Source organism: Perna viridis, chromosome 14 (genome assembly GCF_037379345.1).
Source record: "Perna viridis isolate PV_CMFRI_1.1 ecotype Kerala chromosome 14, ASM3737934v1, whole genome shotgun sequence".
Lineage (NCBI taxonomy): Eukaryota > Metazoa > Mollusca > Bivalvia > Mytilida > Mytilidae > Perna > Perna viridis.
In genome coordinates, this window is record NC_142458.1 from 8,344,526 (window position 1) to 8,367,670 (window position 23,145).

General features: G+C 34.4%; 1 protein-coding gene across 1 annotated transcript; it reads right to left on the bottom strand.

The window, feature by feature from the left end:
• Positions 1-10,175: 10,175 nt before the first annotated feature.
• LOC148598028 (uncharacterized) lies at positions 10,176-23,145 on the bottom strand. The gene is made up of 8 exons (XM_088560762.1): positions 22,947-23,145; positions 21,640-21,689; positions 19,831-19,876; positions 17,184-17,486; positions 15,939-15,962; positions 14,661-14,765; positions 10,876-13,728; positions 10,176-10,262 (listed from the first exon to the last, which is right to left on the bottom strand). Exons 1-8 carry the CDS (start codon positions 23,017-23,019, stop codon positions 10,198-10,200), a joined length of 3,519 nt encoding a protein of 1,172 aa, XP_088416888.1. The 5' UTR covers positions 23,020-23,145; the 3' UTR covers positions 10,176-10,197.

Here is a 23,145-nt window from a genome sequence, read left to right on the forward strand (position 1 = left end):
ATCAATTTGAATGCTGATTCTAAAACAAAAATCTAATTCATTCCTATCATCCCTTGAAAAAATAAAGAAAGTAAATACACAGTAACATAAAGTTTTGTCAAAATGTTACTTTAACATTTTATGACACGCAAATACAACATTTGATGCTCCGGAATTTACTAAAAATATATAATAAACAAAAAAAATAAATTTGAATAAACAGCAACAAGCAATGAACACAAGACAAAATAGAAGAAAAGATCCTTGTTTACAAATGTATCATGTAATCATTTACGATATTTTTAAGCGTTTTTAGTAATCACAATATTTCAGGAACTTTTCATTTAATGCCGAACTTCTTCTTTTGTAAATGCTAACAATGTAAAATAGTGTGTGTCAAAGATCATACAGAAACCATTTTGAAAGAGCTATCAATGGAACCAAGATTCTAGCGGAATTCAAAAGAATAAAGATCAGGGACAAAAACCAGTTAGGGTAAATCGACACAAACAGCAAAGAACATAAAATAACCTAAATAATTAGGAATGTCAACTAGTACTCTTTTAAATATAGTTCGTATTCGGGTTTTCGGGTGTTCTTGACTATTTTCACGAGAAACAGCGATAGGTCATATATTTTTTTTCTTAATCAAATATTTAGCCATTGTTTGGAGCACCGCTATCCTATTATAATTACCTTGCAAGCACAGTTCTATTGAATTGTATGTAGCCATCCCAAATCTGTCCAATTGATTTATTCAATGACAATGTTTTGATAATACCTTCAGTTTTACCTGTAAATATGTTTGTTTGTTTAATAACTATGGTAATCATTGAATTGTATTTTTGATCTCATTCACAGCTTTGAAAGGAGATTATTAAATGCCGTAAGGTGTTACTTAGAAAACGTACATTAAGGTTAAAAATAACATAATTACAAATGACAAACGTGATCTTACTGATTTAGAAAAAAAATAAAAATGATACTGCTCTAATAGTTGTATACTTTCTTATCTAGCTCCTAATGTCATAGTTTAGCATTATGTAATATAAGAGATACAACCCCGAGGTACCAAGCAAGTAATCTAGTACTCGCTCGATAGGCCTATTGAGTACTGGATTAGTTATTCAAGACAAAATTGGCATCCCTAAAAATGATACGTACAAAGCAACAAAAGGAATTGAGCAACTCGGACTCCACTAAAAATTTGGAGCATGGACCAGGTGCACGGACGGATACGACAGGCGTCCTCTGCTGTTCTAGAAACACCTGCCGAATTGTTCATGAAAAGTCAAGTCCGGGTAGACAAAAAAGGAAAGAAAATTGATACAATGAACAAATCGTTCTCATGGTGCAGCTGGGTAGTCCGTAACGATCCATGAGTTCATGATGACGACCATAAGACCTCTAAGGTGATGACTTCAATGTTGTAGCAACACAATCATATTCCAGAAGCCTAATTATAAGAAGTCAAGCGTGGTACAAAAAGTGTGCGTAGTTGTTACAGGCTCTAGCATAACGTGTGAGTTGTGATATGAAAACGCCATATGCAGGTGCCAGAAGAATGTTGACACAGATGACAAAATGGAATGAAAAATCATTACGTTTTTCGTATAACCTGGTCAATGATTTTCTAATTACTACTCACAGTGAACTAAAGTCGTCTAAGCTTAAGTAAATATAAATTTGATAGTCGGATAGTCATGGTGCAGCTGGATACATCATAACGATCCACGAGTTCATGATGACGAACATAAAAAACTTCTGTAGTGATGACTTCAATCTTGTAGCAACATAACCCTGTTCCAGAAGCCTATGTGTTACAGTTGTAGCGCGATAAAAAAAAGTCTGCATAGTTTCGGCAAGCTCTTGCATAACGTATGAGTTGTGATATGAACATTCCATGCACAGGTGCTGAAGGGAAAATGCCAGAGATGGAAGGAAAGTTGACAATTCTTAAATGAAAAGTCATAAATATGACAAAGCATCAACGCTGGGTTAATTCCAATGTGTCAAAATCCAAGTACGTGGCCTGAACGTGAAACAACAAAAAGACGATCATAAACAATGTATCGAACCGAAATAGATTACATTTAAAAACCTGAAATAAAAAAAAAACAAGCCCTACACACAACAACGTTAAGCTTTAGCTTATAAACTCCCATAAACAAGCCGTTAGGGACATCAATTGCTTCCCCGAAGACAAAGCATGTCCTGTTCTGCCTGTGGCACCCATCATATTGGAAGTGAGTATTATCCGATAGTAGTCTAGAAACCATAATGCATCTCCCCAACAGGAATCACAAAGGGGTTCTTTAACAAATAATTCACACCTATACTTTTGGTTACCTGCAACCGGCGACATTAAATTTTGAAATTTCTAAAAAAATGACTGACCTTACGTAAATGAATTCCATAATCCCGAACTCAGGGCGTTTTTCCAAGATTGGCAACCTCAATAGCACGACCGTAGATCGGCAATTAAAAAATATACAGCGTTTGTTATGTCGTGTTTAAATTATAAGATAACGGCCATTTTTTCCCGGAAGTCACAGGCGGAAAACTTAACTTACGTCACAATGGTACTCTAGACGGTGTATTCCGTGCAAAGGGGAGCGATTCCTGCAATCAGACGCTGATCAGCTGATATTGACAGCGAATATTAATTTTCGAAACTACGTTATTTTGTAGTTGTATATTGGCTACACCAGTAGAGGTGAAAGACGTAAACATCAAGAATTGAAGAACGAGCATTTTCGGTCTTTATTATAAGCCGATTCCATATTATTAATAACTTTTCAATAAGTAATTAATGCAATGTTATTTCTTATGAGGAAATTTTTTGGATAAAAAAGACAGAAAAGCTTCTTCATATAATCTACCCCATCACATCCCATTCATGACATTTCCCAATATTGGTTCCGTAGATTAAGGGGCGATCATTTGACTCAGGGGAGGAGGCTGACAAATTGTGTGGGTCTGAATATTTTTAATTGTTGAAATTCTGGGGGTCAGAAAATGTATTTTCAACCCCACTGGGACAAGATTACTTGTGTTTATTTCCATTTCACTGTCTAAAGTATCTGAGTGACTGAGGGCAGAATATTTGATAATTTTCTACGAGGTATAGAACAATAATATGTATTGTCAAAATCTGCCAATTAGCCACCCCTCCCCTTCAGCATAAAACTGGTCGTCACCCAAATTTTTAGTGTTTCCAAACAATTATAAACTTAGTAGATCATAGTAAGACTTTATTGATTTTTACCGATATCTTCCGATTGGCTCATGACGTCACATGAAGTCGGTTTGGTACTGATAAAGAACTGCAAATAATATGTAAACAAAGAGTATTCCGTAAATATTTCTACGATCCTGTTCATCTAATCACCAAAACATGATGACTTGTCAAGTTTACGATTGCGCGAATGATAAAAGAGAAATGTTCTAAAAGATTTTTTAGCAGCAACACGATCATTGTTCGGAAGTAGCCATAAGATTTTTACCTTACCAATATACTATCTGGCTGCAAATCCCGTTGTTTGTCAGTGATGTCTGACATTTACTTACATGTTTTGGTTCAATCACTTCTTCCATTTATTTTGGATTGAAATTATAGGAGAAAAGCCCCATATTTGCGATTTCTTCTGACATCGTAATCATTTACCTATTTACTTTCACTTTACAAACCGACTTCGTGACGTCACAGTTCAACCGATCATGATGTTGCCCATAGGCGTGGGAAATTCAAATTTCTTAATTATAAATCTCGACTAATTAATAAAGAAAAGGAAATTATTTTAATTCAATTTAATTTGCATGAATATTTAACAGATTAGTTTCTATATTTATAATAAATTTGTCCAGCTGATTAAATTCCTTACATTTTCTTGCGTTCTTTGTCACCCTGCTGTTCACAATTGTGAACATTTCTAATAGAATTTTTCACGTAATATTTGATAAGAAATTAATGATATTTATGAAGGGAGTTCTTTTGTGTAGATATTTCCTAAATTTTTGTATAGTTCTGCATCTACATGTAACTCCAGTGTTAACTGGGATATACAACCTATTAAAATTCATTTGTTGTTAATCACCATCCTTTATTACATTCAAATAATAATACAGTTACATGTATCATTCAAATTTGATATTAAAACAACAATATTATTAATACTTAGTAGAAGTTATATAATATAAATGCTTCTTTGTACCCAGTCATTTACTAAGATACACTTCTATGTTGAAATCATATCATATAATCTAAATAATATTTCACTGGTCACAGCTTTCAACATGTAATCACGGGTTCAAATAATTACTAATCCAAGCTCTAGTAGTACCATCAATTTCATTTTATATCTATGACCTTTTAAGTTTCATTATGGTACTACCTATACTTTTTTGTTCTTAATTTTCATTAACACTTATTTAAGTTGGGACAAGATGATTCGGACCAAAACAAAAATGGACCATCAGAAAATCAGACCATAAATATAAAAAAATGTACTTGTACATGTTTTAAAATGTTCTAATGATTTGATATTTCATACTAGACAAGACATCCAGCAATAACAATGTAAATTAAACAATAAAGAGTGAAATTCAATATTTATAGGGTAGTATTCCAAGGGTAGCATTTGTTTAACTACATATTATGTATGTGCCTGAAATTATGAGGAAACAGGGAGTGTATATTAGAGGGAGTCCCTGTTCAGAAAGTATTAAAAGGGCTAATTTTTTTTTTTAAGTCAAGGATTTAAAATATCCTTCATTCAGTTAGTTTTAAATAAAACAGAATATGCTACTAGAAAACAGGGACTTTATATTACACATATATATACTCTCTGTAGAAAATCACTCGCATAAACCTATTTTCATTTTATAATTTCAAACCAAAAAATCCTTTATAATCATAATGTATCCCTACATAATGAGTAAGCATAAAAATGAAATATACCGGTATTGGTCCGATTCCGCCTTGGACTGATTTTGTCATGGTCTGTTTTTTGTTGTGGTCTGATTCATCAAGCATTCTGTAGCATTGACTTTTTGAAAACTTAGGGACTGAGTTTTCTTAAAAGGTCATTTGAACCTGTGTCAACTTTGTAAAATCCAACAGTTACTTAAACCTAGATTCAACAGAAATTGGGTTTCTGCAAATGCACTCTGTGTAAGGCCTTAAGTGGGCTGCACCTACATGTAAATACTCCTTATACATATTTCAAACTTCAATTTAAATCTTCCATACTATAATCTACTTTATATCACACATCTTTTAGTGTGTATGTTTAACAGTAAAGCTCCTTTAACATCTTAAATGATTAATCTAACAAAAATTAAAAAAAAACTACAGCATCTTGAAATACTTTGAGCCAGAAAGAAAATAGAAAAGATCATGGTACAAAGAAAACCCAATATGTCGACTAGCACATGCTACAGGTAATAAGGCCATACATGTATAACCAGTTATAAGTATAAGCACAGACAGTTTTATCATATACCACATTCAGGTTTTCCATTGAGTTGCAGTTCAACACATCTTCGGTGGGTAAACTTTTGGGGTGCAAGCACAATCAGAACACCTCAGCCTTTCTAGTTACGCAAAAGAAAAACCCTGGAGGCACTAGGTGGATGGATCTGTCAGGAATTTGACCGATCCAATTCTAAAATTATGGTTAAACTGGTTATTGTTTTTTACCATTGCTTCCTTTCTTAGCTCCTCGCTTTGGGTCAAAATTCTCAGGAGAGTTGTTGATTTTTTTTTACTTCTAGCGCATAGCGGGTAGAACTACTTTGATTCACGTATGACTACAATTATTCCAGCATTTTTTTCAAGAAGAAATTCTTCATCCATCTGAGGTTATTTTGTCCCCGCGACACGTTGGGTGGGGACATGGAAATGCCGGGCGTCCGTCCGTCCGTCCGCGTTTTCCGCACTTTTTTGTTATACTTTTACCAAATAGTTTGTTCTTGGTATGTGGCCTAATTATGAAGAGTTACAGATTAAGCTCGACTTCGGTTATGGGTGTATGATTTTTACGGAAGTTACTGTCCTTGGACTTAGAAAATTTCAGTGAATTTACAGTGTTCCTCGGGGGACATTTGAACCCTGTTTTTTTATTTAGTGTAGCGGAAATGGCCGAGTAATTCCGATTGCTACAAGCAAAGAAAAATATCTTCAAAATATATAGTTATAAGAACAGTAACCATTGATCAAATAAGTAGTTTTTTTTTTGTTTTTTGTTTTTTTGTTTTTTTTTTGTTTTTGTCTTTGGGATTTTCTTCACAATGAATCACCTCAGCATAGTCACTATCTGATTGTATGAAGCAAAATATCAAAAAAAAAAATATATGAAAGCTTTCCACAGATAAATCACATCTACAAAATGTACTCTTCAGTTTCCTCTTACACAATAACTTGGTTTCTTCATTCATCACTGTAGAGCGGGCTGCAAAAAGAAAGTGCAATACATTTCAAGTCTAGTTAATCAATCATGAATAGCTATTTTCACAACAAACGGTGAATACATTTTAATCATGCAGGAGAATTTTTTTTTTAAAAAAATTACTTTTATAATCACGTTTACATTTTTAATAGATTTTTAACTTATTTATATATACAATGTATAAAACTGTGATATGCATGGATTTCAAAAGTTTTGATTAAGTAAAAATTATTTCAAGAAGAAATTCTTTACCATATCAACTACGCAGACTTTTTGCATCGCGTTAGAACTCTAACAAATAGGCTTCTGGAACAGGGTTATGTTGCTACAAGGTTGCAGTCATCACTACAGACGTTTTATGGTCATCATAATGAACTCGAGGGTCGTATATCCATCTGCACCATGAAAACTGATTTATTAAACGGGTCATAGTTTTCCTTTCCTCGTTTTTCTTCCCCGGACCTGACTTTTGATGAGCAACTCGGTGGGTGTTTCTAGAAAAGCAGAGGACGCTTACCCTACTGGTGCACCTGGTCCATGCTCCGGATTACAATTCTTTTGATTACCGTTATAACCTTGGTTCCCTTGATTACTCTTTGAAACACCGTGATAAAAGTTTTGATGTGATATCATTTGTACTTTAGTATTATCTGTCATATATATTAAAATTGTTAATACATAAATATCACATATATCTGTATTCACACATGTACTTACTTACATACATGTATGTACAATTAAATAGGAACTAATTATATCAATGTTGAAAAAAAATAAATGTTACGATCTCCCCCTTATATATTCCCCAATACTCTATCTACATATATCAATACTTACACATAAGTGATTATTTGACATGCTTTAATAAAATCATTTCTACAAGGGATCTCATGGGTCTTCATTTGGTCAATTCACATTATTCTAAATAACATAAAAATTTGATTAACATACATGTATATAACAAGAAAATATATATATCGTAAACTTTATGCACTTATGAGAGCTACATGTATGTGTTAATGATGCTTGAAATAAGAAAAAAAATGAGTTTCCACTATAGTGATTTCGCGTTTCTCAGTTTGCAAGTGCCGTACATTGTGCCACGACTACTAAATACATTACAGGCCATGTAAACTTGAAATTGCGATGGTGCTTCAATGTATGAGTTAACTGAAAAACAGCTACAGGAAAGCATTCACGATCAGATTAACAGAAAAATACAAAAAAAAAAATAAACAAAAGGATGTCAAGGGGTCAAAATGTCTGACTCTAATCAGACTAATGTAAACAAATGGTTACTTTTTTTATTTCGTAATTCTCAGGCCAATTATTCCAGTCATACTCCGTGAACAATTTCCCACACTCTTAGTCGCTAATAAATGATAGTTAAGCATCCATAAGGGCATCTAAGACAACTTACACAATGCGGATATTGAACGGACACTTTAAGATCAAAGTGGCGCGTAATTTTCCGATCTCGGCGGAAGTCGCTTTGATTGGTTGACGGTTTTTCTCGAAGAAAATTAGATGTTGCTATGCGATGAAGAAGGCCATAACAGATCAAGTTTACAATGGGAATCCTCGTAATGAATTTTAAGAAGGCGGAGTAACAAATTCAGCGGACCGAAAATTATGTCAACCGCAAAAAATCAATGGTCGATGCATAGGTTTATATTTTCGCCATACATTTGGCGAAAAAATGAAACATATTTTTATCACAATTTTTTTGTCCAAAATTGGATGGATGACCCAGAGTATAGGTAGTATCATTCATTTCAACAAAACGTATTAGGTAAATAAAAAAATAAATACTTGTAAAGCGGATATGATGGAAAATCATTCGGAATAGAAAAATTAAACTCAGATGTTAAAAATCACCATTCAAAATTGGATAATAACAATAATATACATGTATGTCAAAACGCCGGAACAATTGATCTAAACCTTGTTTGGATGAATGACTGACCTGTTAATGATCAATGACCGATAATGGATCACATAAAGTTCCACGTATCGATTCAGTTGACATATTCTGTAAAATGTTTGAAATCAAAATTCTACATATGTACAAGTGACATTCCTAGCAATGGACACGTGATGAAGTTGTAATGTGTTCTTCCTGTATCCATTGGCTTTGTACCCTTGCAGGTTTGCAGATTTGCCACTGACGAAAAAAGTTGTGCCTTCAAATTATTATAAATTAGTGTTGATATAATGATTTGATTTTATCATCTTTGCTTTATTGTATAAAAAGATCGCCTCTGTTTCTAGTTTTCATATTTAGGAAATGTTTGTTGACTTTTGGTGCATCTGCAGTGTCCAATTATTAACGCTTCTGTATATTTTGCCACTTAATCGAATAATTTTCCGCAATAGGACGTGGCCTTGAGTTCCTTTTTGAGTTGTTAGAAAAAATTACAGATTTCGTGTATTCGGTTTCCTGTTTGTATAATAGGGTTTATAAGTCTTGTTCTAGTTTCAGTTTCCCTTCCGGAATTTCCGATGTAGAACGAATTGAAATCCGAAGACCGATCTGCATTTTCTTGTTTACTTCCGGGAAATCGAAACACTGCATCACAAAGCAAAGTCTTCTATTTTATGCTTTTCATAATATTTTTATCCTGTAAAACTACATTTTTGTCATTTGTATCAGTAGTTTTACACAAAAAGATGTTTTGTTTTTAATATTGAACCCAATGAAACGTTAATGACGAATCTCCATGGATTTGAATGGTAGGCGAGGACCCATTCTCATGAAACCACGGAGTTAGGTGACGAAACTTACATACTCTATTGGGGTATCCTATATCTGTGTTAGAGCTTTCCGTTAATCAAGCGTAAGTACCTTTCCAATGCTTTCATCTTTATAATGACTAATAATATTAGAAGAAACTGAGTTATTCCCTGTTTTGTTAGCATGTTTCATTTTACTGAGTGAACAGTTTTGTTTTTGTTTTGTTTGTTTTTTTGTTTTATGTTTTATGTTTTTGTTTGTTTTAGTTTTTGTTTTAGTTTTTGTTTTAGTTTTAGTTTTTATTTTTATTTGTTTTTTTAACGTACGCGTGCTTCATTAATGTGTTTTCCTGTTGGTGTGACCGGATTTGCTAAACTTTTTCCTGTAGCCCATTTTATTCTTTTTTATCTTTTGCGTGTAATGATGATGTGAACCCTGTCCGATAAATACAAAATCTATCTAAAACTGAACATGTGCCATATGTAGATCTTAAATGCACTCTTTGGTTACTATTAGAAATTTCGTTGCCATAGGACGGTAAATTCAAATATGGAAATACCAAATTACTATATAAAGCCTACTCAGAATGATAAAAGAAAACACCAAATTACATTTCAAAATGTTCTCATTTTGAATTAATACCTGATTATACTGCAAAAAAAGATGATTGATTGACTGTTGTGGGTTTTAGTCCAATGGAAGACATTTCGTACATTATAGGACAGGCACATTTGACTTGTCGAAAAACTTTTGACCAGTCGGGCACACTAAAGCGAATCTTCGTTGGGCTTGCTCACAGATACAACAGGCCGCAACAAGTACGCTTTCATCCCAATTAGACACATTTATTACCATGTTCGAGACAACCAATCCTTACTCTTTTATATCGTGTGATTAACACATACGTAGTGGTTTTCTTTATAAAGGGTTGATGTGACTCGAACGGGAATTGAACGCACAATCTATCGCACTTCACAAAAACAGGCTACCATGAAAGACAACAAAAATAGAACTGCGACATTGTAGATTGTATTTTTAAGGATTGTCAATATCTCCTTTTTGTCCTTTTATCCCTACAAGCCCAATATAAGCTCTATAACCTGAAACAAAAACATATATTGAAAACCTATGTTATCATCTGTTCAAATAATAATGAATACACATACAGTGGATGCTATATTATTCTTAGTTCTGATCGAATATATGTGTTTGAGGTTGTTATTTGTGCAATCATTTTATCTGTAAAGCCTCTTTTTTGTCTATAGTTCGAATTCTGTGAAAGTACTTTTCGTGGATACCAATTTTCGTGGATTATGGAAGATACACAAGTTCGTGGATTCTTGAAATCGTGGTTTTTATGTCTTCAGTATACACATCAGTGGGAATGATTATTATGTTTTCTCCACATTTGGCGGAATCCCGGTTTCTCACATTGCAATTTTATTTGTGTTGAGTGTGTGAATGGTTATGGCGGAATCACGGTTTCTCACATTGCAATTTTTTGTGTTCTATCCGGGTTCAGTGTGTGAATGGCTATTTATTTATTTTTCATTTCGTTTTTGTTTTGTTGTGTTTTCTTGCTTTTTTGTATGTTGGTTTTTTTATTTGTAGGTTTTTGCTTTTGTTTTGTATATTCAGAACATCAATTGCAAAAACGGCACTTTTTAAATAATAATAATATAAGAATCGCTTTCAATCATTAACAGTATTTACCCTTCTGACCCTTTTGACCTTTATTTGGTTCTCCTTTTTGTCCTTTGTGGTCACTACCAAGTGGACCTTTCATTCCCTTCATTCCTTTATTGCCTTTAATGCCTTTTTCACCCTTTGTTCCTTGTAAGCCTTTGTAGCCTTTAATACCCTTTTCTCCTTTCATTCCTTTGTTTCCTTTAAGGCCTTTTGATCCTTTCGGTCCCTTTTCTCCTTTCGTTCCTTTGAAGCCTTTGAGTCCTTTACTACCCTTCAGCCCTTTTACTCCCTTCATTCCCTCGCTGCCTTTTATACCCTTAACACCTTTATGTCCTTTATATCCCTTAGCTCCTTTTAGCCCTTTTTCGCCCTTGTAACCCTTTTGGCCCTTATTGCCCTTTATTCCCTCTCTCCCTTTATAACCTTTTTGACCTTTTATCCCTTTTAAGCCTTTTAGCCCTTTGAACCCTGTTCGTCCCTTAGTTCCTTTAAGTCCTTTTTCTCCCTTCTCGCCTTTAATACCTTTATATCCTTTCTCTCCTTTCAACCCTTTACTGCCCTTATAACCCTTATTGCCCTTCATACCCTTGTAGCCTTTTTGTCCCTTTTCGCCTTTGAAGCCTTTCATGCCTTTTTTACCTTTGTATCCTTTTTCACCCTTGTATCCTTTCTGACCTTTCTCTCCTTTGTACCCTTTAATGCCCTTTTGACCTTTGTAGCCTTTATAGCCCTTCTTACCTTTTAACCCTTTGTCGCCTTTCATTCCTTTGTACCCTTTAATTCCTTTGATTCCTTTATATCCTTTCTGACCTTTTGCACCTTTTCTACCTTCAATGCCTATGACACCCTTATACCCTTTAATGCCCTTTTCTCCTTTGATCCCTTTGATGCCTTTGTCACCTTTATATCCCTTTTTACCTTTCATTCCTTTGTAACCTTTTTGACCTTTTTCTCCTTTGTAGCCTTTGTAACCCTTTTGACCTTTATATCCCTTGGTACCTTTAGTGCCTTTATAGCCCTTTTCGCCTTTTATACCTTTGTATCCTTTCATACCTTTGTTGCCTTTATAACCCTTTTGACCTTTATTACCTTTCTGTCCCTTCATACCTGTATCACCTTTGTATCCTTTGAGTCCCTTATTACCTTTATATCCTTTGATGCCCTTTTCACCCATAAAGCCCTTTTGACCCTTCATACCTTTAGATCCTTTATAGCCTTTGTTCCCTTTGTAACCTTTTAGTCCCTTTTTGCCTTTGTAGCCCTTTTGCCCTTTTTCTCCTTTGTACCCTTTTTGCCCTTTTTCTCCTTTATAACCTTTCATGCCTTTTTCTCCCTTGTATCCTTTTGTTCCCTTTTTGCCTTTATATCCTTTTATTCCTTTGTAACCCTTATCCCCTTTCATACCCTTTGAACCCTTGTATCCTTTTTGACCTTTATATCCTTTGTAACCTTTTGTGCCCTTAACACCTTTATATCCTTTTTGGCCTTTTGTTCCTTTATAACCTTTTATGCCCTTTTCACCTTTATATCCTTTCATTCCTTTGTATCCCTTATAGCCTTTCATTCCCTTTTGACCTTTTTGTCCCTTCTTACCCTTTGAACCCTTGTAACCTTTCATACCTTTTACACCTTTGTAACCTTTCATTCCTTTCTCACCCTTGTAATCTTTAGCTCCCTTGTAGCCTTTATAGCCTTTTCCGCCTTTATATCCCTTTAACCCCTTAATCCCCTTCACTCCGTACATTCCCTGCATTCCTTTGTCCCCATTATAACCTTTTTGTCCGATTAATCCCTGTAAACCAACTATTCCTACATATCCCTTATAACCTTTGAATCCCTTGTCTCCTTTTACACCTTTCTCGCCTGTATATCCTTTCATTCCCTTTGGTCCCTTGTACCCTTTAACCCCTTTCAGTCCCTTCATACCCTTCATACCTTTATCCCCTTTATATCCTTTGTACCCTTTAGTGCCTTTATACCCTTTCTTGCCTTTCTGTCCCTTTTCACCCTTTAGCCCCTTTTGTCCTTTGACACCAAGACCTTTGATTCCTTTAAAGCCTTTATCTCCTTCAATTCCTTTTTGTCCCTTCATGCCTTTGCTTCCCATCTGTCCCTTGTAGCCTTTAACGCCCTTTTCACCTTTATGACCCTTTATGCCATCTTCGCCTTCCACACCTTTAATACCCATAACACCCCTTGGAGCTTTCATGCCTTTCCCCCCTTTGAACCCTTTCATTCCTTTGGATCCTTTCATGCCAAGTATGCCTTTTACGCCTTTGATGCCCTTTGAGCCTTTTTGTCCTTTTTTTCCTTCCATTCCTTTTTCGCCTGCTGGTCCTTTTGGTCCTTTACTGCCTTTAAATCCTTTGATACCCTTTTCTCCTTTGAGACCTTTAGAGCCTTGCTTTCCAACGCCTCCCTTGACACCTTTTTTTCCTTTGAATCCTTTAGGTCCTACTTCACCTTTAAATCCATTCAGGCCTTTTGGACCTTTTGGTCCCTTGACGCCTTGCATGCCTTTTGAACCCTTTATGCCCTCTTCACCTTTCATTCCAACAAGTCCTTGGTAACCAAGGTAACCCTTTCCTCCTTTACTCCCTTTATACCCTGGCTCTCCTTTGGGACCTTTAGTGCCTTTTATTCCTTTAAGACCAGCCTCACCCTCGAATCCTTTTGGTCCTTTTATACCCTTCATTCCTTTAGGTCCATCAGGTCCGCGGATGCCCTTCATGCCTATTATTCCGGTTACACCCTTTTGACCCTTTATACCATCCGTTCCCTTTTGACCTTGTTCTCCTTTGTTTCCTTCCATTCCAGACGTTCCTTTCACCCCTTTACCACCTAAAGCTCCCATCTGCCCCTTCATTCCTTTTGGTCCTATTTAGATAGAAAATGTAATCAGATTAACTGTCTACAGAACAAAACACTTCTGGTGAAAAAAAAAAATATTTCGACGAAATATCAAATATATATTTTGAACAGGAATTTATGGGTTAATTAGACAACAAGCGTTAGATCTAAGATAATTGTATTATTAACAAAAACCTAGACGAGTAAAATAAAAACCTAAAAACAACAAGGTGTAGCAACTGCATATATTAACACCATATAGTTTTATATTTTTCTTCTTTTTTTTCAAATGTGCAATTGACAACATTTCACGAGATACGCATAGTCATTTAAGCATACAGTTAATAATGCACATTTAATGAGTTTATCTAAACTGAAAAAATCAATTTGATTAGAAATTCTCTCCAATTTTATCAAATTAATCTTACATATTAGTATGCATTACAAATTTTACATGTAACAAGCTGAATATTTTCTAACATATCTACCAAATCTACTAATAGATAATGTGATTCAAAGCTTTCCTTTGAAATGGAATGAAATCAATCCAAGTTACTTTGATGCTTGCATGAGATAGATGTAAAATGCTGAATACAAACGTTCCAATGATTTGTAAGATATATGTCCCTTACCCTAGGTCTATCTCCTTAAAGTACAGTGAAGTCTGTTTTAACAGAACCCTGTTTTAATTGAAATAGTAATCAAGGGAACCAAGGTTATAGCGGTAATCAAAAGAATGTAATCCAGGGACAAAGACCAGACATGGAAAACAGACATACACAACAAAGTAACTAAAATCATACATACAAAGTAACAAAAGTAAATGAGCAACTCGGACTCCACTAAAAACTGGGAGCTTGGACCAGGTGCACCTTACCAATTTTTCCTAGAAAACGATAGGGCACGCGTCTGGGGAATAAGTCCAAGACGTACCTTTATGCTCCGCCCTATGAACCTACCTTTAGCGCCTAAGTTGCCCTTTTTTCCTGTCATTCCTTCTTCTCCTTTGACCGACATCCCCATCACTCCTTTTACTCCCGGAGATCCTTTTTCGCCCGGAGGACCTGGTAAAACGTAAATATAGTATTTTTTTCATCGGTGTGCTATATAGCCAACACACCAACGAACAACCAGAATTTAACTTTATTTCTTATCGGCGTGTATTTTTCATTTTGTCATGCTTTTACTAATACGTTGAAGTTTACTTCCTCTTTAATCGACTACTTACAGTGCGGTATTTTGTAAGCGTTCTAGCTGGTACTGGAAAATTCCTTGTATTTTTTTATTGGTTTATTATTTTGAAAACGCGTTTGAATCGTGCATTAGAAGGTGAACATACTATTCTGTTGGCTTAACTTTAAATGATTGTTCACAAAAAGAAAGATAACCTGTTTTGTTTTTCTTCTTGTGTTCTGGAAAATTTCTTTCCTTTCATAAATACGCTTTAATCGCGTGTTCGTTCATAAATATAGTGTTTTTTTTCAGATCATGATTAAATTTGAATCGTTATGGTGTATATAAAAGCTGATTTGTTTCTGTTTTCATTGTCGTCCTTTCCTCGTTCTAAGGGATCTCACATTTTAGGACGTAAAAAGTAAATGTAAAACTATGTATATGTATCTATTGTTGTGACATTGGAAGAAAACAATATCTACTACCATTGTTTGAGGGGGGAGACCTAGGGCAAGGGACATAACTCTTGAAATCAGTAATATGTTTGTATCATATTCAATTTCGCCAAAGCCTATCAAGCTTTCATTTGAAGCAGAATGAAATCAGTCCAAGTTACTTTGATGCTTACATAAGATAGATGTAAAATGCTGCATACAAACTTTCGAATAATTTGTATGAGTTGTGCCCCTTACCCTAGGTCTACCTTCTTAAAATACACTTTGAAAGACGATCAACCTTTTCGTTATTATATTTTATACATCGTTAGATAGAATAGCAGTATTTATTATATCAGCCAGGGGTGATTCAAACATCACAAATAAATGTTTGATACGGAACACAATATAGCTACATAACAATTTTATGTATGTCGACCGAAAAAGCACCATTTCTGCTATTGGATTTTCTGTCATATGTTTTGTTTCTACCATTAATTTCAAATGGATTAAGGTGTAATTTTTGTTAGGATAGAACCACATATTTATTGTGGTATTTGCTCAAAGATGACATTGTACAATCTAATTAATACTTCATAGAAAATAAAATGTCATATTGTAAATACAAACCTTCCACAATTGCATCAGGTTGTACTGAAACAAATTATCAAAAGCTATTTAATTTCCAAATTAACAGTTCAGATAGTCATAGAAATAGTTTTTCATTGTTTTTGTACCAAGGCTGATGTTTAAGTAGCAGTCTTCGTAAGAATCATGCAAATTCTGTAATATATGATACACCCCAAAAAAGGTAACATATTTTTATTCGTGTGATTTATAGGTCTATGTAATGAAATGTATAATAATAATAATTCATTCCAATCTGTCTGCTCTTAGTAGGTAATCCATATTGAAAATCCAAGTTTCTATTGTATTTTACTGTCATTTACAGAGTTATCTCCCTTAAGTTTGTATTCTACATTACATTCTATATGATTTTTATCTCATAAGAGCATGTGTTACATAACAACAACATGTTCATTTCTGTTTACTGTAACATTTTAAACAAAATATCAAAAATAAAAATAAGTAGGCTCTTCCACCATGAATCACATTTTGTATGATTTGTAACTTAAGAGGTACTTAAAGATTCCCTAGGTTATCAGATTATGTGATTTCATTCCACTCAAGTATTCAGGACTTTTAAAATGGTCCTTTTAAAGAACAGGTTTTAGGTTCACATATATTTAGACTAAATCTAAGCTGAACAGGTGTCTTTTACTACTCGGGGGTCGGTTAATATTCGATTGTATGTCGAGGTAGAAAAGCAGTGGGCGCTTACCCTACCAGTGCACCCGGTCCATGCTCCTAGTTTTTAGTGGAGTTCGAGTTGTTCATTTGCTTTTGGTACTTGTATGATTTTGCTATAATAAAGTTGTTTATGTTATCTTGCGATGAGAACTGTTTGTTGGTGAACAACACTCATTTTAAGACGGAAGGTTATCTGCCATATATTCAGTGCTTTTTGATGAAACAAAATATTTGTACTGTATTATTTGGTTCTTCATTGTTCATAATAATAAAAGAACTCGTGGATGGACCTGTTGTAAAAAAAAAAAAACTGGAATTTGGTACGACACTAATACTGTTATTACGATAATTTTCGCGGTTGTTTATTTTCGCAAATTCTGTCAATTAATTATATTCGCAGGTATAAAAAGAATGATACGCGTTATATTGAGTTTAAAGTTGTTGTCGCGGGTGTCATTATTCTCGGTTTTCTGTCTACCGCGAAAAAAAAAGAATTAGTACGTCGACAGTACACGATAGCACAAAGTTATAAGCTTCGTGTATTGTTTCTTCATAAATACTTACAACAAACCCACTCTAGGTACAAATCAGCTTGGCCATTACAGTCTACTTGTCCAAACACAGCTTCTCCAACGTCAAAAGAACACTCGTTTTTATCGTCACACAAGGTTGCGATTGGGAGTGAAACAGTTTTACCACATAAAGCAGATGGATTGACTTGGTGTTCAGCATCAACATCCCAATATTCATCAACCTGGCAGTCAGGAATGGCTCCATAAAACGCCTTTAGTATATATATTGTGCTAAACGGATCTGCACAACTTAATTGAACTACTTCTCCATTACAAAATCTCTTAAATTCTCCAACTAAAACATAAAAAACGAGGTTATCATTGTTAAATCCTTACACATAAAGTCATTTTATTGTGTTCACTACCTCGTACAATACAGTAATTAAAATTTAATATCTTACTTCTTACCATGTATAAAGAAACCAAAAAAAAAAAAAAAGAGTTTATCAATATAAACTAAAGCAAAACAAGTCACCTTGAAAAAATCTTTTCTTTAAGCAAAGTCTGTGTTTATACCAACCAAATTGCATGTCTTTAAACTAGAGTTATGGTTAAAGATAGCAATGCAAGCCGAATGAAAACTGTTGGCAGCTGGACCAACTGTTGGCCTGGAAGAAACCCTTTGTTATGTCTTTTTAGTCTTCGGCCAAGTGAGCTATAACCCTCACTTGGCGTCCGTCGTCGTAGTCGTCATCTTCGTTAACAATTTTCAAAAAAAACATGGTATGAATGTTTCTCAGGGTATCCTGCATAGAACTCATGTGGGGATTATTAATCCGTCGGAAAACATGGCCGCCGTTTCTAAAAATAAAACAAAGGGGTCAAACTGTAGTTTTTTGCTTTCAGCTCCAACATTATTTGGTTTAGCCAATTTTGACATAAATAAAAGTGTTCAGCATGATGAGATCTATCTGTGGTCAAATTGTCATTTTAATCTGTGAAGTCATTTTGGAGTTATTGCCCTTTTTTGATGTTTCTTTTTTCCCTATTTTTTAATGTATATTTTTTTAATCTTTTCCTCTGACACTACTGGACCAATTGAAACCAAACTTGGCGTGAATGTTTCTGGAGGCATAGAACGAATGTGGGGATTTCCAATTTGTTAAGAAACATGGCCGCTGTTACTAAAAATAGAACATAAATGTCAGACAGTAGTTTATCCAAACTCTTTCAATCGCTGAAATGATCCTTATTGTAAGGCCTTCAAAAGTCGTCATGGATCGAAGTTGTCAGGTTACTACTTGTATGAGTTATTGTCCTAGAAAGATGATGTTTTTTTTCAGTTTTTAGCCAATAACTTGAAAACTATATTAGACAGAAGGAAACTTTCAATTGCTGAAATGATCCTTTTGATAAGTCTTTATAAAGGTGTCTGAGTCAAAATTTTGGAAAACTCCTTGTTGAATTTATTGTCCTTGAAAGACAAACGTTAACCAGGTGAGCGATCCAGGCTCCTGGGATCCTCTTGTTTTGATTGTAATCATGATAACCTTTTCCCATTGCAAAATATGTTGCAAAAACTATAGAATGCTGATTTAGCATTTACCAAAAGCAGTAGCAATCAACGACCATACGGTATCCCTGTTTATATCTGTCGCTATTAGTATTTCAACTTATGGTCAAATACTGCGGAATGCGTGAGAACTGCACACCTACACGGATGATTTGACAAAGTGGGAAGATAAAGACTTACGTAACCAAATGGTCATTAGAGTATTAGTACCGTCTTAAGTTACTTATTTGTAAGTTTTGAAAGGTCGGCTAGATTAAAATGTGCCACCAATTTGATCCCCACTTTAGACGTTCTTATTAGGAGTCGTTGACCGTCAATACTCTTTAACACAATTTATATTATTTGTTAAAGTCCCTTGTATAATATATTAATGAATTTGTTGAATACATTGAATTTGGTCAACTCATCCTTATACATAGACAATAACGTCTGACAATTTTTCCGCAGTTCTAAGCCTCATCCGTAGGGCAGATATATTTTCAATTCAAAGCCCTGTTATTCTCATACTGTCATACTGCAAGAAAATTATGACGTCGCAACAGAAAAAATTATTCAGTCAGTGACCGTATATCACTTGCCAACTAGTAAATATACGAATACAATTGCTCAAATAGAATGACTTCTATATAAAGTGTGACATCCAAAAACTTATTAACAATTATGTTACAAAATTGCTTAAAATAAATATAATTGGTGGGACAGAACTTAGAATGTTAAGTTTGTAGCCTTTTACTTGGAGTGTATTAGCGCACCTTCGATGGACATTCACAGATATTTCTTTCGCAATCATAAGTTACTCTTACAAAGAAAACATGTCTCTTAGTACTAACATAGATATCTACATGTATATAAGTTAGTCAAGTTTATTGAGGTTTATGTAGCACCAGAAAGTAGTGTACTAAAATCAGAGTTAAATGCGAGTAGTACGCCCCATCATTTAAGGCTATACACCAGAAATTGTTCAGTTGGTTGTAGGTCTATGTAGATTGGTGTGATGAATGCTCCCTTACTTTGTTTGTCTCATTATTTAGCTTACTTAATGATAGTTATATGTTCAATTCAACGACAAATTAAATCAAGTAAGCTAGTACAGCATGGTGAAAGAAAAATGAACATAAATACATACCTGTTTGAGGTACCATTCTCTTTAAACGTCGGAGTAGTGTGTCTTGCTAATAGAAACAATTATTAATTCAACGTTGATAGTGTTATTGCTCTTGTTTCATTTCAAAGTTGCCTTATTATATAACATAATCGATGCAAACATTGGTTTCATTATTAAAATGTATCTATCTGCCCCAAGAGAACCGATTTGTTCACCATGTCATAGTTATTCCTATGTAGTCGGTACAGTTTAGATTTTTACCATTTGACATTAGGGACGCTCGTCTATGAAACGCTAGTTACCTGAACGCAATTCTGTTTCCCGATTGGCCAAATACTGATAACTTAGTGGCGTTCGAAAAAACTGTATCGAAATTTTGAAACTGCGTGCCATATGTTATTTTCTTTAAAGAACTGTAGAAACTTAAAAGAGAACAAAAACCGTATCGAAAATTTTAATTGTATGCCATCTGTTATTTCTTGAAAGAAATGGAGAAATTTAGAAGTAAAATTTTACTGCATCGGCTATCTTTTTTTAAAGATAGTACTTCATTTTTCTCCTTCATCTACCCAGCACGTGATATTTTATGAGTAGCGATGTGCTGCAGATTACATATACAGGTGTAGTAACTTTATGTTCTCATGATAACTCGTTCATATAGACGGCTCTAAATGACATTGATTGAGAAACAATTTTACTCCTCCGAAATGTTTTATGACAATGTGCGATTTACTCGATGAGACGTTTATTGAGAGATTAAATGTAAAATTTTATCGATGTTCTAGAGGGTAAGTTAGTCTCGTTACATGACTCCATGGTTTCTGATTAAAGGGAATTAACTCTTTCATCTTTTCATAATTTAGTAGATTTGTTAGATATATTTCAAAATATATTTTGTGCCATTCACATTCAGTACAGACAAATCCATGTTCTTTCATGCATAAATTATAAGTTAAATATTCGAAAGAAGCTAACATAGAATTTTCGGATAAAGTTTTCTCCGTGTCATCATTTTTATAGGATGTTTGGTTTGTACAGGACAAATGTTTTAAACAATTATTATCCAGTTTTGAATTAAGCAACTTTATTAAGACTACACTGAGGGAACTTCATATTTACCCATTCGTCATAGAGATGTGTATACAGTATATAATGGAAAATTAAACGGAAATGGCCCTAAATCAATTTTGAAGTAGTTATAAGGTCCTCGTAAGACAATATATGGACATCTATTGCTTCATTAAAAACTGGGAGTGAGAAACGGGAGGAAAATAGCACCCTTTGTTGAAGACAGAGTCTTCCATAACACATGAAATGCGATATAAATATTCATACGCAGAAAATGAAGAAGCATTAACGCGGACTAAAAGAAAACCGAAAAAGAAAAGACATCACGTTTGCCATATGGTATATTTATAATTCTTGCTCTTTCGCAATATTCGATAATATGTCGAGGTAGAAAAGCAGAGGGCGCTTACCCTACCAGTGCACCTGGTCCATGCTCCCAGATTTTAGTGGAGTCCGAGTTGCTCATTTGCTTTTGTTACTTGTATGATTTTAGTTACTATATGTTCTTTGTTTTGTATGTCTGTTTTCCATGTCTGGTCTTTGTCCTTGGATTACATTCTTTTGATTACCGCTATAACCTTGGTTCGCTTGATTACTCTATAAAACAAACCTTTTAATATTTATAATGTTATATACCTCCACTTGTGAAAACTTGATGTTAACAATCACCGAAAAATGGTTGTCGTTTGCTCGAGAATTTTAATAAGACTAATAAGCAGATGGAGTCCCGAAAAAATATGCTATGATTTTTAAAAATCTTACCATTCGTTCGTTCAGTGTTCTTTTGCTTGCATCCTTAAGTCTTTGTATTTCTAAAATACAAAAAGAATTTGTTGTAAAAACAAAATCATTTTTAGGCCAAACGTCACGTTTTCTAACGTCAACTTCCTGTTCGAAACCTTTTTTTATATTCTGACCATATGGTTACTTGGTTGTGTGTGGGGGTTTTCCTGACATATTTTGGTAAACTTTATTCAGCAAAATTTTCTACCATACGTACATTGTAAATGCATGATATCATTACTACAATAATAGACTGAGTTCTTGATTCAGCGGTTTGTACTCATGGAGCGATATGAATATGAAAGGGTAGCGGATTTGGATGTATGCCTGTTCTCTTCTATCGAACATGGATTTGGTAAAATGTATATGAAATAAATGTGATTTGCACGTAAAATTCACCTTACATGAACTTTATGTGAAGATTGCATATCAAATTCGCGTGAAGGTTCGATGTTCACGAAATCACAAGAAATCTTTCATATATTTTATTCCCTCAATTTGGTAGAAAATTAAGTGAATTTCATATGAAAATATAAAACAAATTAACCTGAACATGAACAAAATGTTTATATATAGTTTACATATCATGAGGTCCATTTGAAAGATACACTCCTTGAAACGTTCACGTTTCCCATTTTAGCGTTCGTGTATCGTTTTTCGTGCGTTTGGGTATAGTGCGTGCGGGAAACCTAAATGTTTCAAGAAGTGTATCTTTCTTTTATTTTGACATTTATAATCTTCGCATTAACAAAATGGAAACAAGGAGCACACAAATATTGCAAATAATTCACAATTACCAAAGGGAAACGTAAAAAGATTGTATTAAATTAAGAATATATTACGGAAACGCCATTTTATCATTGTTTTAACACGGGCCGGCCATTCGAATCGTATTGTTGAACCCAGAACGATAGCGAGGGGTTCAATAGCGGCATAAATGGCCAATTTGCGGAAAAACAATAATAAAATGGAGTCTCCGTGATTTATTTTGATTCTAATAGGACTAATTTCTTCATATTTTTGAAAAGACGCAGCCTATGTGTTGCACGAAATGTTGGTCATATTTTTATCACTTTTTTACCATGGCTGTGGTCTAATGAGCTTCAAAGCACGTCATATTAGAATTGATGTTCAATTGCTTTACTGGATGTTTCAATGATAGGTAATGTTTGTCTAAATAAATGTCGTTACTGACTGGATGGATGTTCGTTCATTATCAACTATTGAAGTTTCGGTAATAAATTTCAGACTGTGATGTGGTACCTTTTCTAGACATTAAGCCTTACCCATAGAATTGATGGAGACCGCTGTCCCCACAACGATGACAATCAACCACCTCACCATGCTATCCATTGTCATGGTGGTCCCCTCCTTTCTGCATATGGCGTCGCTGTTGACGTATTTATATAAATGAAATTACTGATTGTTGTTAAAATGTCAGTGTCTAATAGTTTTGCAGTACTGCTTCCCTTGCCAACTGACAAA